The sequence below is a fragment of the Somniosus microcephalus genome, chromosome 16 (genome assembly GCF_052327205.1).
Source record: "Somniosus microcephalus isolate GS21.2 chromosome 16, FLI_Smic_1.0, whole genome shotgun sequence".
In the NCBI taxonomy this organism is placed as follows: domain Eukaryota; kingdom Metazoa; phylum Chordata; class Chondrichthyes; order Squaliformes; family Somniosidae; genus Somniosus; species Somniosus microcephalus.
In genome coordinates this window covers 16377038-16396149 of record NC_141002.1, presented here as the reverse complement: position 1 = coordinate 16396149, position 19112 = coordinate 16377038, and the positions used below count along the sequence as shown (strand labels likewise).

Here is a 19112-nt window from a genome sequence, read left to right as displayed (position 1 = left end):
CCGATGGTCGGGGAGTCCAGAACCAGGGGTCACGGTCAAAGGATAAGGGGTAAGCCATTTAGGACAGAGATGAGGAGGAATTTCTTCACCCAGAGAGTGGTGAACCTGTGGAATTCTCTACCACAGAGGGCAGTTGAGGCCAATTCATTAAATATATTCAAGAAGGAGTTAGATATATTTCTTAAGGCTAAAGGGATCAAGGGATATGGGGAGAAGGCAGGGACAGGGTACTGAATTTGGATGATCAGCCATGATCGCATTGAATGGCGGAGCGGGCTCGAGGGGCTGAATGGCCTACTCCTGCTCCTATCTTCTATGTTTCTATTATCACATTGTAGTTTGTGGGACCTTGCTGTGCACAAGGGAACATAGGAGCAGGAATAGGCCATTCAGTCCCTTGAGCCTGTTTCACCATTCAATTAGATCACGCCTGATCTGTACCTCAACTCCCTTTACCTGCCTTTGCTCCATATCTCTTGATACCCTTGCCCAACAAAAATCTCTCTCTCTCATTTTTGAGAGGAAGTGGCTGTGAGGTTCTGCACAGTCTGCTACACTCGCTGTCCAGGGTCACGACTGAGTAATGGGTGCTTGGACCAGCTATCGGCCGGTTGGCAGTGCCCGCGGAACCCTCTCCCAGGACAAGTCAGGTCCTTCGGGGGATGAAGGAAAAGAGCTGGGGATAAGAAAAGGCAGGAAGTCCGCTCACCTGAACCCTGGCCTCAGGCAGGTTAATCTTATGTGCGAGCTGGTCTCGTGTGTAAACGTCCGGGTAGTGCGTGATCTGAAAGATCTTCTCCAGCTCGCGGAGCTGCTCTGTGGTGAAGGTCGTCCGTATTCTTCGCTTCAATTTCCTCTCGTCTGGAGATAGGCAACAAAAAAATGAGCTCACTTACCGCACAGAACGACAATCACCCATCATGATGCGCACTAATACCACTTGTGGTATTGTCCATGTCAGGACCAGGAATTCGTGGGTCAGAAACAGCCCAAGGGTCAGCTTTTTTTAATTTAGTGTCTGGCTAACTGCACCACCTACTTTTTAAACAACAGGGGCAATGGGCACATAGAAACATAGGAAAATAGGAGCAGGAGTAGGCCATTCAGCCCGTCGGGCCTGCTCCGCCATTCAATTTGATCATGGCTGATCCTCGATCTCAATACCATATTCCCGCTCTCTCCCCATACCCCTTGATGCCTTTTGCGTCTAGAAATCTATCTATCTCCTTCTTAAATATATTCAGTGACTTGGCCTCCACAGCTTTCTGTGGTAGAGAATTCCACAGGTTCACCACCCTCTGAGTGAAGAAATTTCTTCTCATCTCAGTCCTAAATGTCCTACCCCTTATCCTGAGACTGTGACCCCTCGTTCTAGAGCCCCCATCCAGGGGAAACATCCTCCTTGCATCCAGCCTGTCTAACCCTGTCAGAATTGTATACATTTCAATGAGATCCCCTCTCATTCTTCTAAACTCTAGTGAATACAGGCCTAATCGACCCAATCTCTCCTCATACGACAGTCCTGCCATCCCAGGAATCAGTCTGGTGAACCTTCGCTGCACTCCCTCCATGGCAAGTTTATCCTTTCTTAGGTAAGGAGACCAAAACTGCACACATGAAGATCTGTGTCACCACCGCAACGAGAAGCATATGAACTAAAGATGAGCAGCTATCTCAAGCCCTTCATGCGAAATGGAGCTGTTTACGCCACTGATGTTGCTGTTGAAGACAGCTGCCTTCCTACCTGGATACCCCACAATGGATCGCACTCCATAGCTGCCAGCTGTCTCTGCCTTGTAACAGAAAGCTTGCCGACCTTGTCTGAGGATTTTTTATATTATTCATTCTCGGGACGTGGGTGTCGCTGGCAAGGCCCGGTATTTATTACCCATCCTTGGTATAATTGAGGGTCTTGCTGGACCACTTCAGAGGGCAGTTAAGAGTCGACCACATTGGCGTGGGACTGGAGTCGCATAAAGACCAGACCGGGTAAGGACGGCAGGTTTCCTTCCTTAAAGGATAGTACTGAACCAGTTGCGTTTTTACAACAATTCAACAGCTGCCTGGTTATAACTGACGGCAGCTTTTTATTTACAGTTTTAAAAAAATTGAACTCAATTTCTCAACTGCCATGGTGGGATTTAAACTGCATTCTCTGGATTGCTAATCCAGTAACACAACCACTACCGCACCCATATGGAAGCTAATGCATCTGTTCCTTCCCAAACTCATGGCAACACAGGTAGTGCACGCAAAGCCCAATGCCAACCAACTGAACACACATCTTGAAGTTAACCACATGAGCAATATCATAGGGTCTCTCACGCACACATTTCCTGAGCTCATTATTGATGTTAAAGAGACCACAGTTGTTACATTTATAAGGAGATATTGAGTTCATCAATAAAGGAATTTTTATCAGAGCCACAACAGAGACAGATTGGGAGACATAAAGGAACAAGAGGAGAGGCAGATTGAGAACTAGGCCGAGAAATTTGTGGTATTGGATCGACCGCCCGTTGCAGTCACTGGAACTGAACATCGAGCGCTGCGTACAACGGGCAGCCGATCAGATACCGCCGCACTGAGCCACTGCCCGAAACAAATTACTCGGCCCTAGAATCAGGGATAAATCGAGAGATATCACAGTGACTAAAGTGAGCACAGTGAGAAAGGGTAGAACACAAATAGAAAGACTGAGATAACAATCAAAGAGCCGGAAAGAACCAGAGTTCACGGAGACAACTTTGTTTTTAATTTCCCCTGTGAGCCAGGGGAGATCAATTAGTAAGAAATGCCATTCAGCCGAGTAAGCCTGTTCCTTTTCCATAGATCTGTCTGACCTATCCACGTTCTCAACATATCCTCCAGAAATGCACCCAATTGCCTGTCGCACCCACTCAGACTATCTGCCTCAATGTCCTTCCCTCCTAACTTATTCTACAGCTAGATTACCAGTTGGAAGACTTCCCTTCTTACTTTGAACCTCCTGGCTTTAGTTTTGCTTGTGAGACACCACCTACCGTAGAAGGAGCTGTCCACCGTGGTGTCACATTCGCTCGACTCCTCCCCACAGTTCCTGTCCTCCCTCAGGTTCTCCTCACAATGGGTTTCCAAGATGGCGGCCCTTAGCATGCTCCGGGGAGCCAATGGTGTAAACGCTGTCTTCAGTGCCTCCCGCAGTAGCTCCCGAGCAGATTTCTGTTTCTCTTCCTGATCTGAAAGGAACCGACAGAAATGACGTCAGGAGACCTGAAAGGAGAGACGGTCCAAGCAATTCCAGTGCTACCTCAACACACAAAGAACTGCTGGGTTGCATGTTGCTATGAATGATTGATTTCATACAAAGGGAGACTTGGGTACGGCCAAGTGCCATGTGGTGTTTAATATGATAAAAGTGTTCAATAGGGGAGATCGAGAGAAACTATTTCCTCTGGTGAGGGAGTCCAGAACAAGGGGGCATAACCTTAAAATTAGAGCCAGGCCGCTCAGGAATGATGTCAGGAAGCACTTCTTCACACAAAGGGTGAGAACAGATACTCTCGTAATGTTTAACTCCCAGTTACATTCGGCAAAATTGCACCCTGGGCCCCTTTTCTTTGAGCTTAAGTATGTAGTAGTATCAGTGAAAGTTTCAGAAGTAAAGCTGTAATCGCAAAAGTTTGTTATAATCTAAATAATAAACGATATAAGTCCTAATAATAACATTATAGCTAAGTGACAAATAAACTAAACATTAAATTAAACACTAAAGTACACAACAATACCAAATAAAAAACTTTGTTGCCCTAGATATTTTGAGCCATACCATTCTCGATAGACAGGATGGCCAACAAAGGTAACCTGTTGTCTCCATGTTCAATCGTAACTATGTTTTTATGAACTTCACCTTCGAAAAGCTCCATTCACTGCTCACCACCGATATGGGCACTGTTAACAGGATCCTGAGCGCTCTCCATCACCAGTGATACGGGCAGGGTTAACAGGATCCTGAATGCTCTCCATCACCAGTAATACGAGCAGGGTTAACAGGATCCTGAGTGCTCTCCATCGCCAGTGATACGGGCAGGGTTAACAGGATCCTGAGTGCTCACCATCGCCAGTGATACGGGCAGGGTTAACAGGATCCTGAGTGCTCTCCATCGCCATGGGGGGCACGGTGGCATAGTGGTTAGCACTGTTGCCTCACAGCACCCAGGGACCCGGGTTCAAATCCGGCCTCAGGCGACTGTCTGTGTGGAGTTTGCACATTCTCCCTGTGTCTGCGTGGGTTTCCTCCGGGTGTTCCGGTTTCCTCCCACAGTCCAAAGATGTGCGGGTTAGGTTGATTTGGCTATGATAAAATTGACCCTTAGTGTTAGGGGATTAAATGCGTGGGGTTACAGGGATAGGGTGGGATATGTGTCAGTGCAGGCTCGATGGGCCGAAGTGGTCTCTATCTGCACTGTGGGGATTCTGTGTGATACAGGCAGGGATAACAGGATCCTGAGTGCTGTCCATCGCCACCAATACGGGCAGGGTTAACAGGATCCTGAGTGCTCTCCATCGCCTGTGATACAGGCAGGGTTAACAGGATCCTCAGTGCTGTCCATCGCCACCAATACGGGCAGGGTTAACAGGATCCTGAGTGCTCTCCATCGCCTGTGATACAGGCAGGGTTAACAGGATCCTGAGTGCTCTCCATCGCTAGTGATACGGGCAGGGTTAACAGGACCCTGAGTGCTCTCCATCACCCCCGATACGGGCAGGGTTAACAGGATCCTGAGTGCTCTCCATCGCCAGTGATACGGGCAGGGTTAACAGGATCCTGAGTGCTCTCCATCACCCCCGATACGGGCAGGGTTAACAGGATCCTGAGTGCTCTCCATCGCCAGTGATACGGGCAGGGTTAACAGGATCCTGAGTGCTCTCCATCGCCAGTGATACGGGCAGGGTTAACAGGATGCTGAGTGCTATTCACATGTTTGGGAACTTACTCTTGAAACTTGAAGTTTGCTCTTCTTTGGAGATGGCCCAGTTCTTTGCAGAGCTCGATGCCATTAATGTCAGGCCCTCTTGACCACGGCACCACCCCCCGCCCCCAACCACAGCGCCCTGGATGGTCGCCCATGTCATGAACAGAGAGACCTGGGGTTATACGGGGAGGCGGTGGCGTAGTGGTTATGTCACTAGACTAGTAAGCCAGAGGCTTAGTCAAATGTTCTTGAAGCTATGGGTTCAAATCCCACCACGGCAACTGGTGGAATTTAAATTCAATTCAATTTAATTCTGGAATTAAATTAAATGTTAGTCTTAGTAATGGCGACCATGATACCATTGTCGATTGTTGCAAAAACCCATCTGGTTCACTAATGTCCTTTAGGGAAGGAAATCTGCTGTCCTTACCTGGTCTGGCCTACATGTGACTCCAGACCCACAGCAATGTGGTTGACTCTTAATGCCCTCTGAAATGGCCTAGCAAGCCACTCAGTTGTAAACAACCGCTACAAATAAGAATAAAACCGGACGGACCACCCAGCATCGACCTCGGCACCGGAAACGACAACGACAACCCAGCCCTGTCGACCCTGCAAAGTCCTCCTTACCAACATCTGGGGACTTGTGCCAAAATTGGGAGAGCTGTCCCACAGACTAGTCAAGCAACAGCCTGACATAGTCATAATTACCGAATCATACCTTACAACCAATATCCCAGACATCACCATCCCTGGGTATGTCCTGTCCCACCGGCAGGACAGACCCACCAGAGGTGGTGGCACCGTGGTATACAGTTGGGAGGGAGTAGCCCTGGGAGTCCTCAACATTGACTCAGGACCCCATTAGGTCTCATGGCATCAAGTCAAACATGGGCAAGGAAGCCTCCTGCTAACTACCACCTACCGCCCTCCATCAGCTGATGAATCAGTACTCCTTCATGTTGAACACCAATTGGAAGAAGCACTGAGAGTAGCAAGGGCACAAAATGCCCTCTGGGTGGGGGACTTCAATGTCCATCACCAAGAGTGGCTCGGTAGCACCACAACTGACTGAGCTGGCCGAGTCCTAAAGGACATACCTGCCAGACTGGGTCTGCGACAGGTGGTGAGGGAACCAACAAGAGGGAAAAACCTACTTGATCTCGTCCTCACCAATCTACCTGTTGCAGATGCATCTGTCCATGACAGCATTGGTGGAAGTGACCACCGCACAGTCCTTGTGGAGACGAAGTCCCGTCTTCATGTTGAGGATACCCTCCACCGTGTTGTGTGGCACTACCACCGTGCTAAATGGGACAGATTTCGAACAGATCCGGCAACTCAAAACTGGGCATCCATGAGGCGCTGTGGGGCAGCAGCAGAATTGTATTCAGCCACAATCTGTAACCTCATGGCCCGGCACCTCCCTCACTCTACCATTACCATCAAGCCGGGAGATCAACCCTGGTTTAACGAAGAGTGCAGGAGAGCATGCCGGGAACAGCACCAGGCATACCGAAAAATGAGGTGTCAACCTGGTGAGGCTACAACACAGGACTACTTGCATGCCAAACAACGGAAGCAACATGCGATAGACAGAGCTAAGCGATCTCACAACCATTGGATCAAATCAAAGCTCTGCAGTCCTGCCACATCCAGTCGTGAGTGGTGGTGGACAATTAAACAGTTAACAGGAGGAGGAGGCTCCAAAAATATCCCCATCCTCAATGATGGTGGAGCCCAGCACGTGAGTGCAAAAGGCAAGGCTGAAGCATTTGCAACTATCTTCAGCCAGAAGTGCCGAGTGGATGATCCATCTCGGCCTCCTCCTGAGGTCCCCAGCATCACAGATGCCAGTCTTCAGCCCATTCAATTCACTCCACGTGATGTCAAGAAACGGCTGAAGACACTGGATACTGCAAAGGCTATGGGTCCTGACAACATTCCGGCAATAGTACTGAAGACTTGTGCTCCAGAACTAGCTGCGCCCCTAGCCAAGCTGTTCCAGTACAGCTACAACACTGGCATCTACCCGGCAATGTGGAAAATTGCCCAAGTATGTCCTGTCTACAAAAAGCAGGGCAAATCCGACCCGGCCAATTACCGTCCCATCAGTCTACTCTCAATCATCAGCAAAGTGATGGAAGGTGTCGTCGACAGTGCTATCAAGCGGCACTTACTCAGCAATAACCTGCTAACTGACGCCCAGTTTGGGTTCCGCCAGGGCCACTCAGCTCCTGACCTCATTACAGCCTTGGTCCAAACATGGACAAAAGAGCTGAACTCAAGAGGTGAGGTGAGAGTGACCGCCCTTGACATCAAGGCAGCATTTGATCGAGTGTGGCATCAAGGAGCCCTAGCAAAACTGAAGTCAATGGGAATCAAGGGGAAAACTCTCCATTGGTTGGAATCATACCTAGCACAAAGGAAGTTGGCTGTGGTTGTTGGAGGTCATTCATCTCAATCACATGACATCACTGCAGGAGTTCCTCAGGGCAGTGTCCTAGGCCCAACCATCTTCAGCTGTTTCATCAATGACCTTCCCTCCATCATAAGGTCAGAAGTGGGGATGTTCGCTGATGATTGCACACTGTTCAGCACCATTTGAGACTCGTCAGATACTGACGCAGTTGTATCCATATGCAGCAAGACCTGGACAACATTCAGACTTGGGCTGACAAGTGGCAAGTAACATTCGCACCACACAAGTGCCAGGCAATGACCATCTCCAACAAGCGAGACTCTAACCATCTCCCCTTGACATTCAATGGCATTACCATCGCTGAATCCCCCACTATCAACATCCTGGGGGTTACCATTGATCAGTGTGAGGGTGCCAGTCAGTTCCTTTTTGTAACCTTTAGATGGCACCTTCACTTGTTTTGTTCCTTTGTTAATTGTCCTAGTCTCTGGTGTTAATTGTTCCTAACCCTGTGTTAGTTTTTAAACTGCCTGTTAGCTGTTTATGGGTGGCACCTGGTTTTCTTGGTATATAAGTTCTGTTGTTGTTTCACTCAGTGCTCAGTCCTCACTAGGGTGAACCAGGGAGTTAGTCTTGACAATGTTCCTTGTCTTGACTAGGTGCTCTGTGTGACTAGCCTTTCCTCTATGGCAGCTTGCCTTCACAAGCTGGCTGCCATAGTTCTCTTGAGCTATGTATCTAAGTCTGTGTTCTAGTTCTCTCGAGCTATGTATCTAAGTCTGTGTTCTAGTTCTCTCGAGTTATGTACCTAAGTCTGTGTTCTAGTTCTCTCGAGCTATGTACCTAAGTTTGTGTTCTAGTTCTCTTGAGCTATGTATCTAAGTCTGTGTTCTTGTCTCTGGATTTAAGATGTATTTAAGTCGGTTGTTCTGTTAAGTTGCTTGTCTTGGTAAGGTGCTGTTTGGACTAGCGTGTTGCTATGTGGGAGCCGTTGGGATCTTGTCTTGAGCTTTGCATTGATAAGCCGATTACCCTTGGGGTAGCTTGTCTGGAGTTTAGCCTCGGCAAGCCGGTTGCCCCTTGTGGTAGCTTGTCACAAGCTCAGTATAGATAAGTGGGCTTCCTCATGGAAGCTGTCCTGAGTTCCTATCTTGACTAGCTGTCTTGTAACTTGTCTCTAGTTCTTATGTTTCTGTCTCTAGTTCTCTTGTCTCTAGTTCTTATGTATATTGCTGTGTCCCTTGTGTTAATCTGGTTATGTGTGAATCTAGTAAAGTTCAAACAAAGTACTGTATATTTGTCTCTTGTCTGGTTTCTGCACTTGGGTCCAGATCCTACCTCGCCCGGAGAGCACGGCCTCGTATTTATACGGCCCCATGGCTCCCCAACCCTGACAATCAGAAACTGAACTGGACCAGCCATATAAATACTGTGGCGACAAGAGCAGGCCAGAGGCTGGGAATTCTGCGGAGAGTGTCTCACCTCCTGACTCCCCAAAGCCTTTCCACCATCTACAAGGCACAAGTCAGGAGTGTGATGGAATACTCTCCACTTGCCTGAATGAGTGCAGCTCCAACAACACTCAAGAAGCTCGACACCATTCAGGATAAAGCAGCCCGCTTGATTGGCACTCCATCCACCACCTTCAACATTCACTCCCTCCACCACCGGCGCACTGTGGCTGCAGTGTGTACCATCTACAAGATGCACTGCAGCAACTCGCCAAAGCTCCTTCAACAGCACCTTCCAAACCCGCGACCTCTACCACTTAGAAAGACAAGGGCAGCAGACGCATGGGAACATCACCGCCTACAAGTTCCCCTCCAAGCCACACACCATCCTGACTTGGACCTGTATCGCCGTTCCTTCACTGTCGCTGGGCCAAAATCCTGGAACTCCCTTCCTAACAGCATTGTGGGTGTACCTACACCATATGGACTGCAGCGGTTCAAGAAGGCGGCTCACCACCATCTTCTCAAGGGCAATTAGGGATGGGCACTAAATGCAGGCCTAGCCAGCGACGCCCACATCCCATCAATGAATAAAAAAATAAAAAAATAAAAATATGTGCACAAAGATTGAAGGTGGCAGGGCAGGTTGAGAAAGCAGTTAAAAAAGCTTACGGGATCCTGGGCTTCATGAATAGAGGTATAGAGTACAAAAGCATGGAAATTATGATGAACCTGAATAAAACACTGGTTCGGCCTCAACTGGAGTATTGTCCAATTCTGGACACTGCACTTTAGGAAGGATGTGAAGGCCTTAGAGAGGGTGCAGAAAAGATTTACGAGAATGATTCCAGGGATGAGGGACTTCAGTTACATGGATAGACTGGAGAAGCTGGGGTTGTTCTCAGAGCAGAGAAGGTTAAGAGTAGATTTGATAGAGGTGTTCAAAATCATGAGGGGTCTGGACAGAATAGATAGAGGGAAACTGTTCCCATTGGCAGAAGGGTCGAGAACCAGAAGACATAGAGTTAAGGTGATTGACAGAAGAAAAACTTTTTAAATTAGCGAGTGGTTAGGATCTGGAATGCACTGCCTGAAAGGGTGGGGGAGGCAGACTCAATCATGGCTTCAAAAAGGGAGTTGGATAAGTACCTGAAGGAAAAAAATTTGCAGGGCTCCGGGGAAAGGGTGGGGGAGTGGGACTAGCTGAAGTGCTCCTGCAGAGAGCCGGCACGGGTTCAATGGGCCGAATGGCCTTCCTCCGCGCTGTAACCATTCTATGATTCTATGTCACCCACCCGTAAGGCCGGCCCTGGTTACACTGAGTACAGGTACCTTTGTACTGTTTAAATCCCAGATACACCAGGTATAGATACCATCTCAGACCTGAATGGAGTGTGTTATTGTTAGATTAGATTTAATATAATTAATTCTTTAAATAATTACAGCGCAATCCCATTACTACACAGGCCTGGCATGAACCAAAGCAGGATTGCTGGCCTTGCTGAAAGCTCCATCAATAGTTAGGACTGGACCTTGAACCTTGGGGAATGAAACCCTGGTAAGAAATACCTCGCACCATGGATTTTGTATTATTCAGGTTCTGTTGTGTGGCGGGCGGCAGTTTAAAAAAAAATATTTTCTTTCCTTCCATTCCTCAAGGCGCTGATTTTCATTGGGTTTCCATAGGAACGGGCAACCCTCCAATACCTCGGCCTAGTAGTCACACTCAACAAATTTTTCCCCTCAAGTTCCGCTGGCTCGCGGGTCAGGAAAAAAGTCAAGGTTGAAGGATGGGTTGTGAGAACCTCACGGTTCATTTCCCCCCTCCATAGTTCAGTGGCACGGAGCCCAATTGCCCAATTGTGGTGTGCCAACTGCCACCCTGATTGAGCTCTGCCCCGACCAGACATCAACACTTGGCCACTCGCCCTTCCCTATCTCTGTAACCTCCTCCAGCCCTACAACTCTCCGAGATCTCCGCGTTCCTCCAACTCTGGCCTCTTGTCCATCTCCCACTTTCTGCGCCCCACCATTGGCGGCCGTGCCTTCAGCCGCCTAGGCCCAAAGCTCTGGAATTCCCTCACTAACCTTGTCGCCTCTCTACCCCTCTCTCCTCCTTCAAGATGCTCCTTAAAACCTACCTCTTTGACCAAGTGTTTGGTCACCTGTCCTAATATCTCCTTCTTTGGTTCGGTGTCAAATTTTGTCTGATAACGCTCCTGTGAAGCGCCTTGGGACGTTTTACTACATTAAAGGCGCTATATAAATGCAAGTTGCTCGAGTTGCTGTGTTGGTCTGCCCGATTCAGTGTGACATCACGCTGTGCCTTTACTGACAACCACAGGGCGAGCAAGCCCTGCATTCCATACTGAGGTCCACATTGCAGCTTTATTGATTGCGATGCATTTATCAAACAACAATTCAGGAAAAAGCCCAGTCGGCACAAACCGCAGACCAGCTGATGTGATGTAATCTGCATCAAAGTTAATCTTGTAAATAAAAATTTAACCCTTAACGCACACACATACTGTGAAACACATATGAGTCACCTGAACGAAGCAGCTTTAACCTCATTCCACTGGCATTGAAAGACAATTCCTCATTAATTAAACTTCTCCCCCCCCCCCCCCCAACATCTTGTTCTCAAAACAAGAATAGTCTTCATTTTATTTATTTTTGATTCATTCTCAGGGTGTGGGCGTCGCTGGCAAAGGCCGGCATTTAATGCCCATCCCTAGTTGCCCTTGAGAATATGGCGGTGAGCCGTCTTCGCGAAGCGCTGCAGTGTAGCGGTTTGATACCCTGCTTGCTCAACCACTTCGGAGGGCAGTTAAGAGGCAACCACGTTGCTGTGGGACTGGAGTTACTTATAGGCCAGACCAGGTGAGGACGGCAGGCTTCCTTCCCTACAGGACATCAGTGAACCAGTTGGGTTTTTACGACATTCCAACAGCTTCATGGTCACTTTTTAACTTTTTATTTCCAGAATTTTTAAACTGAATTCAAATACTCAAACTGCCACGGGTGGGATTTGAACTTCTGTTTTCTGGACTATTAGTGCAGGCTTCTGGATTACAGGCCCAGTAACATAACCACTGCACTACCGTACTCAAAGGTATCTCATTGAGGTCGGTCCTCTTCATCCATTGCGACACCGCCCTCATTAGACATGCCAGTGTTGGGCCCCATACTGAATCACACTTTGTTATGAGCTTACAATAGATTCCTTTCATGCGTTGTTTCCCCCCGCCCCCCATTTCCCTCCTGCCTCCCTGTTACTGCACCCTGTAATAGTTCACTAGACCAAGAAGATAGGCAGCCAGCTCAGTCCCAATTCTTGTGTGGAGCTGGCTGTGAAAGACTTGCCCCTGAGGTGGATGATGTGGCTCACGCTGGAAGTCCGTTGCACGGTCTATGACACAGTAACAGGAGGAGGCCATTCAGCCCCATGGGCTTGCTCCGCCATTCAATTAGATCACGGCTGACCTGTATCTTAATTCCGCCTTATCCATCTTTGCTCCATATCCCTTGATACCCTTACCTCACAAAAACTCTATCGATCTCAGGCTTGACAATTTCAATTGACCCCCCCCAGCACCCACAGCCTTTTGGGGGACAGAGTTCCAGATTTCCGCTACCTTTGTGTGAAACAGTGCTTTCTGATTTCACTCCTGATTGGCCTGGCTCTAATTTTAAGATTATACCCCTTTGTTCTTGATTACCCCGCCAGAGGAAACAGTTTCCCTATCGAATCCTTTTAACATTTTAAACACCTCGATCAGATCGCCCCTCAATCTTCTAAACTCAAGGGAATGCAAGGCACGTTTATGCAACATGTCCTTGTAATTTAACCCTCTAAGCCCTGGTTTGACAGATGCAACCCCATGTTTAACGCTCATTGGAACAACTCGATGACGCTCCGATTCACTGCTCCGTCTTTACGCGTTTAAAAAAAATTAAAAATCTACCAATCCAGTTAACAGATTCCCCCCCACCCCCATCCTCGCCAACCCCGTCCATCCCACTCCTGAATTTTCTCCCCCTCTCTTCCGAAGGTGCTGACTCTGGCTGGACTGCAGTTCCGCAGGCCATTCTGGTCAAAGTAGCACAAAGTAGCAAGGGAGCACAGTGAATGTCGGCCATGAGCGGCATCACATCCTGTCCTTATCCTGTCCTGCAGCACTGCACAACAATTAAAAGAAGGAACCCAGGCTGAATTTTGCCCTCCCCCGGGTTGGGGGACACTGAGCAACATTTCCCATGCCTGACAGTCACTCTGGTGCCGGCGCGGGGCAGGGGGTGGGGGAATGGATGGGAACCTGGGACTTGTGGTCTGTGATTTTTTTCGAGGAATTCCACAATCATTTAATCTGCCCTGGTATTTGCCCTGGTTTTCAATCGACTGCCTGGCCCCCGCACCACCCCTTTCCCCCTCTCCTACCCCCCTCACTCCCCCGCCATGCCTTACCTGATGTGCTGTGCCTGTGATGATCCTCCAGTTGCCTGGAGACTCTGACGTCGGGCAGACTGCTTCTCCCGGCACCCGGCCTCTCCTGGCTCCAGCCTCTCGGACAAGGCCGGCTCAAGATTTCTTCCACCGAGTGGGCCAGGGCAGGCCTGTCTATGCTCCTTGGATCTCTGCCGCTGCTCATCCTTCACCACCCCCCCACCCTTAAAATAAAACAGTCCGAAAAAGCAATTGAAGGATTCTCCACACCTTATCTCCTCACGAGTTTGTGGCTCTGGTTTACTTTCCTTTCAAACCAACTTAACTTCTTTTCCAAGTCTCGGGCGCTTTTCTTTTTAGTCCCTGCCGCCTTTCCCCCCGCCCCCCTCCCAAAGCAGCTGTCCTACGATTGTTTTACCTGCTTTATTTTAAATTATATTTACTGTTCCTACACAATCCTTTTGGCTGTTCATCCAATGAATGAGCAGTTTAGTGGACAATCATACCTTATGATCATTAATGAGGCCTGGCTTGGATTACACTGTAACCAGTGTTCAATAAAACTGCCTGATAACATTGTGGCTCATAAACCCAGCAAGCCCTGCTGCCTCTCGGAATATGAGTTACTAGCTGAAACTGTGCTTCCACCTGTAGCCTGGGGACCAAGGCCTTTGTACTCGAAGCCACCCCCGCGCCCAACCACCGCCCCCACACCCCATCCCCCGAGTGCCTCGCTTAAGGTCAGTGCTAATCAGCCTTGAACTCGTCTTGCATCCGGTTTAACCGTGACTGGGACGGGTGGCACTGCTGCTACAGAGGCTCTCGGGCATGCCGTTACCCAGAGACGGGCTGCGAAGAAGATTAAAGACCAACTCACAAATTCAGCTCAGGGTCGTAATTCTGCAGCACAAACAGTGCCAGTGAGTCAGTGGAGGAGCCTGGAGTGGAAAGGTGGGCTGGCCCCGACTGACAACGGATGGCCAATGACCACAAAGGTCTGACGTCAGGATCAGTTATTTCTATTACATTGTACAAATAATTCAAGTTGCCACTTTGTTTTAAATGCTGCCTCTTCATCACTCCAGTGAACGCTGATGTTGAAACAGTTTAGGAACAGATTCCCTGTGTCCATTTGCCTGGGCATTGGTTGCAGCTCTGGCTCCGAGCCCATCACATCTAGTTCCCTTTCTATTTCTCTTCTCTTTACCCGTCTTGGGCCTTTCTCTCCTTTAAGACGCTGCTTAAAACCTACCTTTTTGACCAAGCTTTTGGTCACCCCTCCTAATGTCTCCTTCTTTGCCTCGGTTATATTTTTTGTCTAATTACGCCTCTGTGAAAAGAAAGAACTTGGATTGATATGGCATTTTTCATAACCTCAGGGCATTTCAAAGCGCTTTACAGCCAATGAAGGACTTTTGAAGTGGAGTCACTGTGGTAATGTGGGAAACTCGGTAGCCAATTTGCGCACAGCAAGCTCCCACAAACAGCAATGTGATAATGACCAGATAATGGGGGGAAAATTCAGTTGTTTGCGCCTTAAGAGGGTGCCAATTGGGGCGCAAAGCAACTAGAGGCCAGGCGCGGCGATGTTTGTGGCGCTCGCGAAATTAACTAGACATTTTGCAGCGGCGCTAAACACTACCGCCACGATCTCCTGCGCCGGCAGATTGTGACGTCATTCGAGTGCGCAACACCCTGTTAGCGCCCCGGACCGGATATTGAGTGGCGCCGCCCTGCCTTACCGCCTGCCGCTAGCAACGACAGGTTGAGGGGAGCGTTATGCTGTCAGAAAGGGACTAGGGGAGCGCTATTTAAAGGCAACCAACTCCTACCTTTTTTTGTCTGTGACATTTTTGCACCACGCAGTCTGAGAGAGAGAGAGAGAGAGAGAGAGGCTTCTGGAGAGATTCGACGCTGTGTGAAGGAGTTTTGAGTACTGAGCAGCACTTTGCAGGTTTATTTTGATTTGCCCTTCCTTGCTTCGCCAGCACTCTGAGGTAGCGCCTCACTCCTCGGCGTTTGTGCCTTAAGACAGGTGTGAAGCGCCTGATTTAGTGCTCCAATCACCTCCAGAGGCGATAAAAGCCAAGTTTGCTGTCGGAGGCGATAATTAACGCCAGGCGCTGAACTTTGCGCACGGCCGATAACGGCGCCCCAAATGTGGCGATACCGAATTTTCCCCCCAATCTGTTTTAGCGATGTTGGTTGAGGGATAAATATTGGTCAGGACACCAGGGAGAACCTCCCTGCTCTTCTTCGATATAGTGCCATGGGATCTTTTACATCCACCTGGGAGAGCAGACGGGGCCTCGGTTTAACGTCTGATCCAAAAGACGGCACCTCCGACACCGCAGCACTCCCTCAGCACTGCACTGGAGTGTCAGCCTAAATCTTGTGCTCATATCTCTGGAGTGGGACTTGAACCCACAATATTCTGACTCAGAGGCGAGAGTGCGACCACTGAGCCACGGCTGACACTACTGATGCGCCATTGGACGTTTTTACTACTTTAATGGTGCTATATAAACACAGGTTGTTGTTGATCCACAGGTCAGGCCCAGTTCGGGGCTCACCCCACGTGCACGTGTGTTGTCCGCCTCTTACTGTTATTCCGATCGCCTTTCCCGGTGGACAATCTCCCTCGTTGCATGTGTTTAAAGGCGGGACATGACTGCTCTGCCTGTGTCCGACTGGGTGGGATCTACGCTGCACGTCCACTGCTGCTGCAGATGGCCCCGAGTTGGGCACGGGGCTCGGTGGGTACAGGAGCTGTGGCTTGTCCGTGGCTAGGTCCCCCGGTGCCAGTATAAAATGGACTGCTGCACAAAGGATGGGAGCTTTTCGTTTCCTAACCTTTACTGCCCTCCTCCCCTCTTCTGGAGGCAGTGACGAGCTGCTGCTGGGGTAACATAGAAACATAGGAGATAGGAGCAGGAGTCGGCCATTCGGCCCCTCGAGCCTGCTCCGCCATTTAATGAGATCATGGCTGATCATCCAAATTCAGTACCCGGTCCCCGCTTTCTCCCCATATCCCTTGATCCCATTAGCCTTAAGAAATATATCCAACTCCTTCTTGAATATGTTAATGAATTGGCCTCTACTGCCTTCTGTGGTAGAGAATTCCACAGGTTCACCACTCTCTGGGTGAAGAAATTCCTCCTCATCTCTGTCCTAAATGGCCTACCCCTTATCCTTAGAATGTGACCTCCTGGTTCTGGACTCCCCGGCCATCGGGAACATCCTTCCTGCATCTAGTCTGTCTAGTCCTGTTAGAATTTTATAACTTTCAATGAGATCCCCTCTCATTCTTCTAAACTCCAGCGAGTACCAGCCCAAGTGGCAGCAGCTCTCCTCCACCTCACCCATTCTTCAGTTGTGATCCCAGGCAGCCGGTGCCAACGGGCTATTTGACAGCGATGGGCACTGCAGCTGAGCTGTGATCAGATGGTCGCGCTACATCCTGATGTACCCCTGTGTGTGCTCACCGCGGGAATTTCCACTTGAAAGATAAACTTGCATTTCTATAGCGCCATTCACAACCTCAGGATGTCCCAAAGAACGTTACAGCCAATGAAATACTTTTGAAGTGTAGTCACTGCTGTAATTTAGGAAACGGGGCAGCCAGTTTGCACACAGCAAGATCCCACAAACAGCAATGAAATAAATGACCAGATTAACTGTTTTTGTTATGTTGGTTGAGGGATAAATATTGGCCAGGACTCCGGGGAGAACTCCCCTGCTCTTTTTCAAAATAGTGCCACGAGGTCTTTTACGTCCACCTGAGAGAGCAGACAGGGCTTCGGTTTAACATCTGATTCAAAAGGCGGCACCTCAGACAGTGCAGCGCTCCCTCAGCACTGCACTGGAGAGTCAGCCTGGATTATGTGGTCAAGTCTCTGGGGCGGGACTTGAACCCACGACCTTCTGACTGGGCGGAATCTCATCGCCTCTTCCATCAGGGGGGCACCTCCACCCACCCTAATGATGTGTGGTTGATCCCGTCTAATGAAGTCGTTTTGAAGTGTAGTCGCTGCTGTAATGTAGGAAACGCAGCAGCCAATGTGCGCACAGCAAGATCCCTGCAACAAATCAATTTTTGGTTAATGTTTAATTTTTCTCCACTCAGCCCAGCAGAATTAGCAGCAGCTTGTCTCAAGAGGACACGTTCTTGATAATCAGTAAATAAACAGCCCCCCTGATTAGCTGAACTCTTAAATGAGTAATACCAATTATCCAAAGTCTTGATTAACCAAAATGATTTAATGTCTCGACACTGCCAGTTACAGCCGTACTAATGATTCTCCCTGAGGGAATCTGATAAAACCAGCCATCATCATTTCGATCTGAATTCCCTCCTTGTTTTTGCTCTTTAATATTTGGCTGCAACAGGACAAACTAATCCTTCCACAGCGGATTCCAGTGCCTCCCCCATACAAGAGATGCAAGCCTTCAGGAGGTGATGTTCGTTTGTTCTTGTGTTACGGAATACTCTGGGCACAACAAACAATAACTTGTATTTATATAGCGCCTTTAACAGAGTAAAATGTCCCAAGGTGCTTCACAGGAGTGTTATTGGAAAAAAAATGGACACCCATCCGTGTCACATAAGGAGACATTAGGGCAGATGACCAACACTTGGTCAAAGAGGTAGGTTTTAAGGAGTGCCTTAAAGGAGGACAGAGAGGTAGAGAGGCGGAGAGGTTTAGGCAGGGAATTCCAGAGCTTAGGACCGAGGCAGCTGAAGGGCACAGCCACCAACGTTGGGATGAAGGAAGTGAGGGATGGACAAGAGACCAAAAATGGAGGAGCGCAGAGATCTCAGAGGGTTGTAGGGCTGGAGGAGGTTACAGAGATAGGGAGGGGCGAGGCCATGGAGGGATTTGAACGCAAGCAAATAGAGAAAGAGAAAGTTATGAAGCAAAGGCTGAGTCAACGTTACAAAAAAAATTCCATCCTGCCCCCGGATTTAATATTCAGACAGGACTTAGCACAGTAAAAGTGAGCAAACATCTAGGGAATCAGGAGTCAAGCAATTACTCTTTGAAGATAATATCATGTTATCTGAAGTCAGGCAGTAATAAGGTCAAAAGAACCTCCAGGAGACTGGCCACCAACACCAGAGCTGAGGGGTGGATTTAATCGGCCCCAGGCCCCGAGACCAGCCTGTACCCAGAGTGAGGGACGTCCCACTGTGAGCACTGCCCCAGACCCCGAGACCAGCCTGTACCCAGAGTGAGGGACGTCCCACCCTGAGCACTGCCCGAGACCCCGAGACCAGACTGTACCCAGAGTGAGGGACGTCCCACCCTGAGCACTGCCCGAGACCCCGAGACCAGCCTGTACCCAGAGTGAGGGACGTCCCACCGTGAGCACTGCCCGAGACCCCGAGACCAGCCTGTACCCAGAGTGAGGGACGTCCCACCCTGAGCACTGCCCCAGACCCCGAGACCAGCCTGTACCCAGAGTGAGGGACGTCCCACCCTGAGCACTGCCCCAGACCCCGAGACCAGCCTGTACCCAGAGTGAGGGACGTCCCACCGTGAGCACTGCCCCAGACCCCGAGACCAGCCTGTACCCAGAGTGAGGGACGTCGCACCCTGAGCACTGCCCCAGACCCCGAGACCAGCCTGTACCCAGAGTGAGGGACGTCCCACCCTGAGCACTGCCCCAGACCCCGAGACCAGCCTGTACCCAGAGTGAGGGACGTCCCACCGTGAGCACTGCCCCAGACCCCGAGAGACCAGCCTGTACCCAGAGTGAGGGACGTCCCACCCTGAGCACTGCCCCAGACCCCGAGACCAGCCTGTACCCAGAGTGAGGGACGTCCCACCCTGAGC

The 19112-nt window shown here is 49.6% G+C and overlaps 1 protein-coding gene across 1 annotated transcript in view; it reads right to left on the bottom strand.

Annotated features, from left to right (window-relative positions):
* The window catches only part of LOC147105986 (intestine-specific homeobox-like), a 35649-nt gene extending 21947 nt beyond the window's left edge, over positions 1-13702 (bottom strand). The window contains exons 1-3 of the mRNA XM_086009741.1: positions 13297-13702; positions 3024-3218; positions 710-861 (exon numbers count right to left, since the gene is read on the bottom strand). Of these exons, the coding sequence (XP_085865867.1) occupies positions 710-861; positions 3024-3218; positions 13297-13480 (531 nt within the window). The 5' untranslated portion in view covers positions 13481-13702. The remainder of the gene's footprint in view (positions 1-709; positions 862-3023; positions 3219-13296) is intronic.
* Positions 13703-19112: the final 5410 nt, after the last annotated feature.